The sequence below is a fragment of the Phacochoerus africanus genome, chromosome 2 (genome assembly GCF_016906955.1).
Source record: "Phacochoerus africanus isolate WHEZ1 chromosome 2, ROS_Pafr_v1, whole genome shotgun sequence".
In the NCBI taxonomy this organism is placed as follows: Eukaryota; Metazoa; Chordata; class Mammalia; order Artiodactyla; family Suidae; genus Phacochoerus; species Phacochoerus africanus.
The window spans coordinates 116,274,766-116,286,262 of NC_062545.1; the positions used below are offsets into that span (position 1 = coordinate 116,274,766).

Consider the following 11,497-nt stretch of genomic DNA (forward strand, 5'->3'; position numbering starts at 1 on the left):
ACTAACCATATCATTGCACACATAACCGGCAAAACCATTTTTTAAAAGGGGAGAAGTATTGCCATAAAGTCAGGACAGTAGGTACCTTTGGGGGAGGAGCCTAGCAGAGACACAAGATTTTAGAGAGCTGGCAGTAGCTTTTCTGCATCTGGTTTGTGATTACGTGGCTATTTGCTACACAGCTCCACTAAACTGCACTTCTGTTTTATGTACTTTTCTGTATGTTTCACAAAATTTAAAAGAACAAGGGAGAACTTGTACTACCAAATAATAAGTGATTAAAGCCATAATTATTAAAATGGGAAAAACTAGAAGGCCCAGAAATAGATCCAAGACACAAAGACATAGAATTTAATATTCTATATCATTACAGTTTAAATGTTTTAAAATTATATCTCCTCTCAAACCATATTTCCAAATTTGACATGGATTAAAACTTTCCTTCTGAATTCAAGTTAAGTATAAAAGTGAAAATTTTTAAATACTGAAAGAAAATAAGGATAAATCCATACCCATCCTTGGGGTAGGGAGGGTGCATGCTCTAACACACCTGTAAAAGTAGATGCCCAAAGAAAACAACTTCTAATCAGAAACACCATCGATTGTATTAAAAGGCAGGTGACACATGAAAACAGTAACATATGACAAAAGATGGACATCTCAATTAAAAAAAAAACTTAGGGAGTTCCCGTCGTGGTGCAGTGGTTAACGAATCCGACTAGGAACCATGAGGTTGCGGGTTTGGTCCCTGCCCTTGCTCAGTGGGTTAACGATCCAGCGTTGCCGTGAGCTGTGGTGTAGGTTGCAGATGCGGCTCGGATCCCGCGTTGCTGTGGCTCTGGCGTAGGCCGGCGGCTACAGCTCCAATTCGACCTCCATATGCCTCGGGAGCGGCCCAAGAAATAGCAAAAAGACAAAAAAAAAAGCAAACTTAGAAACCAGTACAAATGGCAAACTCTCCTGAGGACTATAGGAAAGATATGAATAAGCAATGCTCAAAACAATGAATGTTAACGGTCAATTAACATAAAAAAACACTCACCCTTCCCTAGTAATCAAAGAAACACACATTGTAAAGGTAGTCTATTCTGTAATTATTCAATTTGCAAGTATTTTAAATAGCAACGTGCAATTCTGCAAGTTTGATATATTGCTAGAGGGAATTCAGGGAGTCTTTGTGGTGAGTGACTGATATTCTCAAAGACTTAAGACTCTCACCTAGCAATTCATTTCTAGGACTGTACCTTTTGGAAACAAGTCACTTTTACACAGTGTGATTATACTTTTAAGATATTGATTGCACCGCTGTTCTCAAGTTACATTAACAAATTGTGAAACAAGTTGCTTTTAAAAGTTACAGTATACTTATAAAATGGAATATTCTGCAGCTATCTAAAACGCAAAATATTTTATATGTGAAAATGGTTACAAAATATTGATCGGAATACTGGTAACCAATTTATAGTGTGACTGCTTTATTAAAAATGTAAGTGTATAGCTATGCACAGAGAATTATGCATGTAAACATGTATCCAAGTGTTAACAGAGGCCCTCCTGGGGGTAGGACTTCAGGAGACTGCATGTACATGCATGTGAGCCCTCCGTATTACCTAGCTTTCCAGAAACAATATGTATTTATTCTGTGTATACTTTTCATTTGCTTTTTGCAGGGGGAGGTGGCAAAAGGGAGGTAGGAAGCAGTGCTCACTCCTGGGAGGACATGGCAGAGAACTGAGTCTCTCCTACTGCAAGGACATCTGCCTAAATGTATTTTCATTCAAATTCCATAGATGAAAATTCTCTTTTAAAGTTAACATTTAATCAAGCACCAGTAAAGCATCACCATTAGCATTTTGGAGTTTCTCTGATTAAGATTTTATTCTTTCCACACTGTTTAAAGGTGCTAACATATTAGACAAAGAAATCTTGGCTAACACGGGTGTCGATTTTTCTGGAGACAACCACATCATCCTTTAAAATGACATATGAGATTGAGGTTTCTGCAGCCCACATAAGCCTCTTTTGGTGACGGGAGGGAGAAGCAATATATTGATAACCAATCGCAGCTTTTAAAAAATGTTTTCGGTTTCTTACCAAATTGAACCTATCATCTATTAAAAAAATGAAGTCAAATCAGGCCAAAGCCAACTATTCCTTTCACCTACATCAGTCATCTTAGACTTTTTCTTGACCTCATGTTAATCCAGGCAAATCTGGTCATCTAGAAAGGTTCTCCACCCTCCATCAACTAAGTACCACTTATTCCTAATCAGAAGAAAAATACTCTTCCTAAGCAAAGACAGAAGAAGGAAACATTTAAGCATTTTCTGTGTCTTCCCTGGTATTTCACATCCAATTCTGCAACAGCCCCATGCAAACATACACAAAATTCCCTAGACTGTTCCCTTCATTATGCAAAAAAAAGGAGGGAACTCTATTTTAGTAACTCATTTTAGGTAATCCCTGGGACAGCGAAATAATTCACCAAAAGACATGTAATAAATGCTATCTGAAAGAGGTAAGAATAAGAAAAAGGCAGTTAGTCACCAGCTTTCATTTGGCTTAGAGGGAAAAAAAAACCGTGCTCTACCATTCGATAAAATATCTGACCAGTTAACTCATGACACACTGCCAAAACTTGAACACAATGTGATTAAATACATTATTCAAATATTAAACTTTTCAAGCACATGAAAGTTATTTTCTGAAAGTGGGCTGTTTTTATAGCTTCCTTGGGTAACTTTGTGTTGCAATTCTTTCAACGAGCTCCAACATTGATCTTGATACTTGTTAGAAAGGCTGATGTGAGATAAGGGATCTCAACAGGCAGAGACTTCGTAGACGATCCAAGTCCCATCTTTAGCATTCATCGTCAGAGGACTGATGATCATCTTCATCCCTTACTTCTCGGTATTTCCTCAAAGGCTCCCCTTCTGGATTATAGCTCTGCATTTTAATATTCAGTCTTTCAGCTAATTTTTGGGCTGCGAGCTTGGCTTGCATTTCCTTTAAAACAAAAAGTGAAGCCAAAAGTTACACACATCTTTTCCCTACAATTTTTCAATGGGAAGTCATTACAACAGAATGGGCATCCTGGTGCAGTCAGTGCTCTCCACATCACTGATGCTACAGACACAAGATGCCACACAGTGAGGCTGAGGACAGCTATCAGATGCTGCAGTGGTGGTGACACACTTCCATGAATAAACAATGTGCACCTCTATGTGAGAAATGGAAGCATCAGCTTAGCATCACAATTAGAAACACAATACCTGTTCAAGTATGTGTGCAAAATTTGAGCTATCAAACATCCAAAATCACTAATGTGTACTGATGCTCCCATTGGGAGAAGCTTCTTTCCTCGCTTAAATCATCGCTTCTAGGCATAAGAGTGACATTTCAATGCCACAATGAAAATCAAAAAGTGAATGCTAAAAACTAAGTATCCCTCTCCAAATTAATTCCCATGACAACTACTATGCAATAAAAAGTCCAGGTCAGTCTGAGACACTGTCATTGTGCTTGCAGACACCCAAGGAAGTCATCACTGAATGATGGGGGGTGGCAATGCTCATTCCCAACACGGCTCTTCATTTGTCTCATGCTCTCCCCACTCCTCAGGCCACAGATGGATGGGTATGTGGGACTGAAGTGGCAGCTACTACTGCTCGACCAAGGAGACCAATTTCTAACTGAAGGGTTCAATGCAACCCCAAAACATCTTCAGACAGGCAGTGGGATCAAATAGAGAATTTAAAAAACAATTCCTCAATGCTTAGTTAAAACTAGGCAATGATTTAATGCACTGAGAGGGAGAAAACTGGCTTTTAAAAAGGAGGGCCTTGAAAATACCAATCCATGCCAACTGAGCTTTTATGAAAAGCCAAGGCAGAGTAACAACCTAGGTTTGTATTAACTGTTGTACAGTGCCTGATTCATCCTTCCAAGCAATACTAGGAAGTTTGGCTGTTTTCCTAAAGGCTCAAATTATCACTAAGTATATTGGCTGCTTTCTTTTCTCCCTGTGCTCCTCACACTTACTTTCTCCCATCCCATTATTTTGTACACAAACTCTCAACATACATATTTAAAGTTTTATGCAGAACACACAGATCTTTGAACAAAGTGCTACTCAAAATGAAGTGACCAAAAGAAGATTCTTCTCTTGTCACAAGGGCCCACAGATGGGCTTTTTAAGTGCAGTGTCCACTTGTGTGTTGGCAATACACACTATTTCCCCAGCTATCTTATGCTCTCCCTGTACTGCAGGAGACAGAAGCCTGGCAATCACACTTCCCTGATTCTCAGTGGGGTTCTGGGCTAAACTGCACCACTGACAGGTTCTTGCTGGAGTTTTTCAAGGTGGAAGATCTAGAAGCCATGCTACTGCTACCTGAGGGTCTGGGCTTTCAGAGATGTGATATCTTGCAGCAGTCTTCCCACGCTTCCTGGCAAATAGCACTTTGATGGTGCAGGTAGCTGTGATCATCTCCAGCTATTCTTTGCAGTTCCAGCAACCTCAAGGCTGCAAGCTGGAGTGCACATCTGGCAACTAATGGCATAAGCTGACCAAGGCTAGCACCTGACCCTTCTACTAAATTCCATTTTCCTTGAACCACCTGGAGTAAACTCTGACTTATGGAAGCAGCATCCAACATGCAAATAAATAATACTCTAAATACCTCATAACTCTGTTTCTGCTGTTTCTGAAGTGCCAACGACTCTTCTATGGAGAGCAGCTGTGTGGGCATGTGGTGTAGTGGCAGAAGCCGAGCTGCCGTGATGTCATCCAGATGCTTCCTATCCAGGCGCCGCCTCTCTTCTGAGGATATAGGGGACCCTCTCCCCTGACAATGACTTACTGAATCATGCTGTTGTGAAGGTAATCTGAAGGAGGGGACACTTAGGTTAAACCACCAGACTATTTTCTTTTTATAGATACACACTCACATGGACAAAGTGGTCTTTCACCTTAGCAGTGAATTTTTCTACAAAGGTAATAGTAAGCATTTACCACTATTTACTTGTACAGATAACTTTCCTTTGACATATTTACCTCAAAAGAGAGAAATATTTAAATTGGCATCTTTGGGGAGAGTAATTTGCTAACTCACTGCTCTAACAGGTAACAGGTATAGATAGATAGACTCTTTGCCTTTCCTGTCTTTCTTCAAAGCTTATAACTGAATACTGTTCATTTTTTCACTCAGTAACATGTACAAAGGCGCTTACTGTCCAGGAGGGAAAGACACTTGTAACAGTTCCAGTGCAGTGTAATATCACAGGTACCAGGACAGAGGCCTGCACACGGTGCACCAGTAAAAAAAGAAGGAAATGGCCAGTTGTAATAGGAGACAGGGAGGCTGCCAGAAGACCTTCCAAAGAGTGTGATTTGAGGGGTGCGAATAGTAAGTACTCAGCATGTAAACAAAGGGAAGGGTGTCCCAGCAGGAAGTGAGTGAAGAGGCTACAGCACAGGAAGCACACGAGGTGGAGAGGAAGAAAAGTGGCCAGATTCGGCCAGGGCCAGCCCACAGTGCACACTTCTAGTCTGTGTAACACATTCAGCCTGACCTTCTACAAACTGCACTTGGGCAGGAGTGGAGAGGACGGACTGGTAGAGTTAGACAAGATCAAGACAGACACCAGCTATGGCCTGAGAGAGGGATGAAAACCTTCACTTTGACAGGAGAGAGAATGGACATAAGAATGATTAGAGATGGAGTTCCCATCATGGCTCAGTGGTTAACGAAACTTACTAGTATCCATGAGCACTCAGGTTCAATCCCTGGCATTGCTCAGTGGGTTAGGATCTGGCATTGCCATGAGCTGTGGTGTAGGTCACAGACATGGCTCGGATCTGGCATTGCTGTGGCTCTGGCATAGGCTGGCAGTTACAGTTCCGATTGAAGCCCTAGCCTGGGAACCTCCTGCCAAGTGTGCAGCCCTAAAAAGACAAAAGACAAAAAAAAACCATTAGAGATGAAGGTCAAGGAAATATACAGTGAGGTCCTTATGGACAGCAGATGAGGAAAGGAGGGAAAGAAAGAAGTGGTGGCACTACTGACGGAGGGGCTATGGGAAAAAGCATTACGGGAAGAAATGAGTTCTCCTTCATACGTGATAAACCTAAGGTGCCACAAAACAACCCCAACAGGGTCAGGTTTCACAGGTAACTGGCTATGCAAATCTGACCTGGGCTAGCAGCAGATGAGGGGCAGCCTCTAGCATCCAGAAGAACATGTAGAAGGCCAAAGGAAGAGCAGGAAAGGAGCCAAAGGACACCCTCATCTCACCTTCCAACCTCCATCTGAGCTGACTCATCAAGGCCCAGCCTTTTCTGATAACTGCACCTCTGTCTGTCTCCCTCGTAAATATCACCTGAGAGCCCTCACTGATATTCTCTTACCCTCCTCCACTTCCAGCTAAATGACCATAATACAGAACCAGGACCAGTGTATTCTCTGTTGTATGTATTGACTAGATGATGCTTCTCATTTTATGCCTCCCTAAAAGTGAGGAAACATACTTCACCACACACAAGATAAGCAATTATTTAATCAAAGTTTACTTTAAAAAAAAAAAAGTAATCCTTTAGAAGATTAAACTTTAAAGTCTCTATAACAATTAAAATTGTTTTTAGGTATTTTTACCTATAGGGTTTCAGTTTTACAAGGAAAGGCAGTAGTGACTGGACTGTGTATCTGTGTTACATTCTTATACATCTACTCCTTGACTTGATATTGTTGCTGCTCTAATTTGCATGCTGTTTGCATATAAGTAAACAATATGCCTTTCTCTTCAAAGAGCTTTTGTTTTTCCGGAGATCTCAGAAACCAAACTCTGAAAAGGGACTTAGGAGTTTCCATTGCAGCTCAGCGGATTGAGAACCCAACTAGTATCCATGAGGACTCAGGTTCGATCCCTGGCCTCACTCAGTGGGTTAAGGAACTGGCGTTGCTGTGAGCTGCAGTGTAGGTTGCAAACTCGGCTTAGATCTGATGTGGCTGTTGCTGGTAGCTGCAGCTCAGATTTGACCCCTAGCCTGAGGAACTTTCATATGCTGCAGGTGCAGCCCTTAAAAAAAAAAAAAAAAAGACAAGGAATTTAGAAGCAGGGTTAATCTGCCCCTCCTGCCCAAATCTATTTCCAGTTTTTTTAATCCCTTCTCAGCTCCTTTCCCCTTAGAATTATACAGTTTAATGTTCTTCCAAGTGTGAAAGCCTAGCATCCTTATCTAGATGCTAAATGAGGAGCAGAATCTTTACTCTTATGCAGCCACAGCACCCGCAGCTTACATGCAATGAGCACATGAATAGTTTTTACTGAGAAGGCCCATCAGCTCCTGCAGTTGTTCTCCCCCTAGCTTATAGTCTAATCAAAGGGGGAGCTATATGCCAGAAAATGGTTTGGAAAAAATCATAATGAATTCTCTGTGTTTAATGTGAAATATTCCCTAAGGATCCTGAAATTTAATACTCCATCTGCTTTTTAAAACCTTTCAATTATTTGGCTAAAAAACCTAAAGCATTTTCAACATGAATCCTCCACTTCAGCCAGGCTAGTTTCACTATTTCCACAATAAGCTCATTCTTAAGTACAAGCAGTTCTCACACCAAGTCCACCAAATTTTGGAGTTGAATAATTTCATGCTCCTGTGACAAGCCTGCTTCCGATGGTACTTACACATTGGTTTTAAATTTATGTGGTAGGGGCAGAGGATTTTTGGCTCGCATTTCTAACACTTCCATGTAATGAGGCTTCTTCTGTGGCCCACGCCAAAGGCCAGTCAAGTTCTCCAGACTCGGGTTTCCTTCTGAGTGATGTTCACCAGGGTCTGTAATAGTGATCCTTTGCAATCTTTCAATAAACAGGTTCTCCGAGCTGCTAGAATGATCCTCTGCTTGACTTGAAATGTGATGCTGAGGGAGTCGCTCACTGGCTTCAGATGAGGAAGGCACAGCGGCTCTGCTGCTGGAAGGTGGGCACTTGCTCACTGAGTGTTCGGGCTCAGGTGCCTCTGCATTGCCTCCATGAGTAGGATGGACCAGGCCCAGCTGTGAGGTTGTCTGAGATGACATGATGGTAGCTATAGAGGAGCAGCCAGGAACTAGTGATGAAGTATCAAGTATCTGGTCAGAATTCTGGGCCGTATCTGTGGCCACATCAACAACTGTACTTGCTTTTGTCCTCCACTTACAGTCTAAATTAACGGGATGAAAGAGGTCACTTCCCCCTCTAACTTCTTCATGTTCTTCAATGGCAGCTTTCAGTTTGGCGACAGAGTCTATGATCTTTTTACCTTTGTCGGGCAATTTGCAAATGAATTTTCTGGCAAAAGGAAAAGAACAGGCATATGTGAGAGAGCCCTGTTTTTAAACTTGAGATATAAAGACAAAGAATTATTCTCAAAGGGAGAAAAGCTGATCTTTAAGTAAAAAATCTGATTTCCAACTGGCCCCAATTAGGAATGAAATAAGAGAATCATTATCCAAATACTCCCCCCCACAAAAAAACAAGTGGCTGCATGAATAGGAAATATACCTCATGTGTCTCATCTAATTAGAATTTCAGCAAAAGTATTTTAAGCATATGATACTCATTAAAAGACATCCCCCAAATTAGCAATTTTTAGAAGTGTGATATGCAAGACCTTCCTGGGGAGGGTAGGTAGATGGACCTGCAGGGTCAAAACTATATAACACTAAGACACTCTTTGCCATTTTCATTCTCCTTTGCTTACCATCAGCACAGGAAAGGTTTGCAGAGGCCACCTCATATGTGATGATACCACTGCTCTGAGGATTAATAGAATGTGTGTACTTGTCTTTTAAAGATCCTCACTTGTAATTCCTAAGGCAATGATAAATATCAGTAGATATACCACATATAAGACAAGAGCTCTTCAGGATGCTTAAGCGTAAAAGTAGTCTGGAGAACAAAAAGTTAATTTGCCACTTATAGATTAAAAACCCATTCTCAGAGCTCCCTTCGTGGCTTAGCAGAAAGGAATCTGACTAGTATCCATGAGGACGCAGGTTGATCCCTGGCCTCACTGAGTGGGTTAAGGAGCCAGCGTTACCATGAGCTGTGGTGTAGGTTGCAGACGTGGCTCGGATCTGGTGTTGCTGTGGTAGTGTAGGCCAGCAGCTACAGTTCTGATTTGACACCTTGCTTGGGAACCTCCATATGCTACGGGTGTGGCCCTTAAAAAAAAAAAAAAAAAAAACTATTCTCACGAAGTCAAAATAGTTGTCTTTACTAGGAAGCTCCCAAGTGATCACTTGTCCCTTTTGCTGAGTGACAGAAGTTCCTTTTCTGATTTTCTTTTCTTTAGCCACCCAATAAATGGGGAGGGAAAGTTACATCTCATGCCCTCTACTCTTTATGACACTACATTCATGCCCCCAATTCTAACTATTAAACATCGCTCTCCAGTTAAGATGCCTATATTTTCCCATCCTTCTTCTCTCTTAAGCCTCATGACCACTTCTCCAGTTTTTAACCTGATAGAATCAACTTCCATCAACCCAGCTCCCCTAAGTGAAATCAACCTCAGATCTACTCCCCTCCCCAACTTTTCTATTTTTATTACTAGTGCCTCCAGTACAGGCAAGAAACTTCAGCCATCTCTGTCAACTACACATCAAATTATTCCATATCTGATGTAATTTTCCCAATCCTACAATGACCCTTATAGTTAGTTCACTTTCTTAAACCTTGTCGAGAGGCTCTCTGAAAATATTCTCCTACTGTCTTCTGCCTCTTACTCCCTCAAAACTATCCTGCACAAACCTGCTAAAATAAGGTTAAAAAAAAAATCATGTTCATTATATCGATCCTCTGCTAAACTCCATTAACTCTATCATCTAAATGTTAGCCAAACTTTCTTTGCCTATTAAGCCATTTTTTTAATTCCCCTCTTCTCACTTCCTGTAAAAAGAGAATCTAGAGATGAAATTGACAGGATGTTTGGGGCACGACTGGGGTGGTGGGCAAAGGCAAAAAAATTGGGATACAGACCGTCCGTTCGGAAAACCGACACAGGAGCTGAGTACGTAAAACGAGGAGGAGCACGGGAAGCCATCCCACATGCGCTCCATGCCTGGCTGGACGCGGTCAGCTCTACGGCTGTAGGCCGGCTACTCGCCCGCGGACCTGGCAAAGAGCTGACTGTGACAAGGTCACCTTCCGGGGAAAGGATCGGGGTGGGGGAGGGGAGGGGCGCGGCGCGTCCCGGCTAGCCCGAACCCAAGGAGACCGGCGGTGACTCCGCGGGACCCAGGCTTACACGTTGCGCAAAAGTCTCTCCTGGCGCTTCAACGTCTCCCGCAGCTCTGCCAAACTCCGCTGACCCAAGTCCTCGGGAGGTTGGGGCTCGAAGCCGCGAGGCAGCGAGGACATTCTGCGGGAGCTGAGGCTGGCGAGGCGGCGGGCACTCGACGTCCGCGACAGCTCCCGCTGCGGGCGCCGGATCCGCGGCGGGCAGGGACTCCGGCGAATGAGCGGGAGTCGCCATTTTCCCGGAAGAACAGGGCTTCTTCTAGCCGAATCGAGCTTTATTGAAACGCCGGAAACAAACACGGACAGGGAGGAGAGGGTGGCCGGAGGGGCGGGAAGAGGCGGGAGTTGCGGTGTGACGTCACACGCCGGCCGGGCATGTTTGGCGCGGTCAGTCTGTTAGCTGTTTCAGCTCTTCGCCTGTTTATTCAGAAAGTATTTGGTGAGTGCCCCGCTCCCAACTATTAAGGTGTTTACCGCGTGGGGGAGAGGGTCAGATGCTTATCAGGTGACAGTCAAACATATAATTGTACGATGGGCCCTGGCATCTGAGAAGTACAAGAGGAAATCTGAGTGATGAGTTACCATTGATAATGTTGGGGAATGTGCCGGATAGGGCATGGGAGGCCCCGGCTCATGGCGTGGCCCGCCTAGTCCGAGGTTCAGTGAAGTTAGCAGATATTAACGTTGGAAGAAACTTTAAGGACCACCAGCGTTTCTTAGTGAGGCTCCGGCGTTTGGAGCAGGACTCTTCTTTTGCGGCACTGCCTTAGGCATTGCATGTCTGGTATTTGGCTTCTGTGCATTAATTGCTTTGGCACTCCTGAGCCCTTATAATAGTACCAAACGCATCCCGCCCACTACCATCCCCAGCACGCTCATACACACAATTCCAAAGGCCCGCAAGAGGTGATGGGGTGGGTGGTGCTGTACAAGCCAGTTGAGAACCTCTCACAATTCCGTATTTTCTTGCAGAAAAACAGACAAAAACTGATGTAAGTTTTCCCAGGGCACGAAACTAGTAAGTGACAACACCAGATATTAAACTCAAAAGCCCAGCTGCTCTACCACACCAGTCTGAAAATCTTCCAAACTGTAAGAAGGTGTTTTAAGCTGTTGAGGAAAGCAATGCAGTAAGCATCACATCTAGTGCTTAGCTTCTCTTAATAGTTAAGCTAGGAGGGCTGTTTCCCAAAGGAAATAGGAAGCATGCTAG

The 11,497-nt window shown here is 43.2% G+C and overlaps 1 protein-coding gene across 1 annotated transcript; it reads right to left on the minus strand.

Moving 5' to 3' along the window:
* Positions 1-1,851: 1,851 nt before the first annotated feature.
* On the minus strand, positions 1,852-10,536 carry POLR2M (RNA polymerase II subunit M). The gene is made up of 4 exons (XM_047766263.1): positions 10,292-10,536; positions 7,687-8,331; positions 4,683-4,887; positions 1,852-3,006 (listed from the first exon to the last, which is right to left on the minus strand). The coding sequence occupies exons 1-4, from the start codon at positions 10,402-10,404 to the stop codon at positions 2,860-2,862; spliced, it is 1,110 nt and encodes a 369-aa protein (XP_047622219.1). The 5' UTR covers positions 10,405-10,536; the 3' UTR covers positions 1,852-2,859.
* Positions 10,537-11,497: the final 961 nt, after the last annotated feature.

Bases quoted from the DNA above. Each gene is read 5' to 3' on its own strand.
- POLR2M (XM_047766263.1), bottom strand. From the start codon at position 10,404: ATGTCCTCGCTGCCTCGCGGCTTCGAGCCCCAACCTCCCGAGGACTTG. The intron at 8,332-10,291 runs GTAAGCCTGGGT...TCCTTTTGCCAG, and splicing joins GAGAGACTTTTGCGCAACGT to AAAATTCATTTGCAAATTGC. The intron at 4,888-7,686 runs GTAAGTACCATC...CCCCTCCTTCAG, and splicing joins CATAAATTTAAAACCAATGT to ATTACCTTCACAACAGCATG.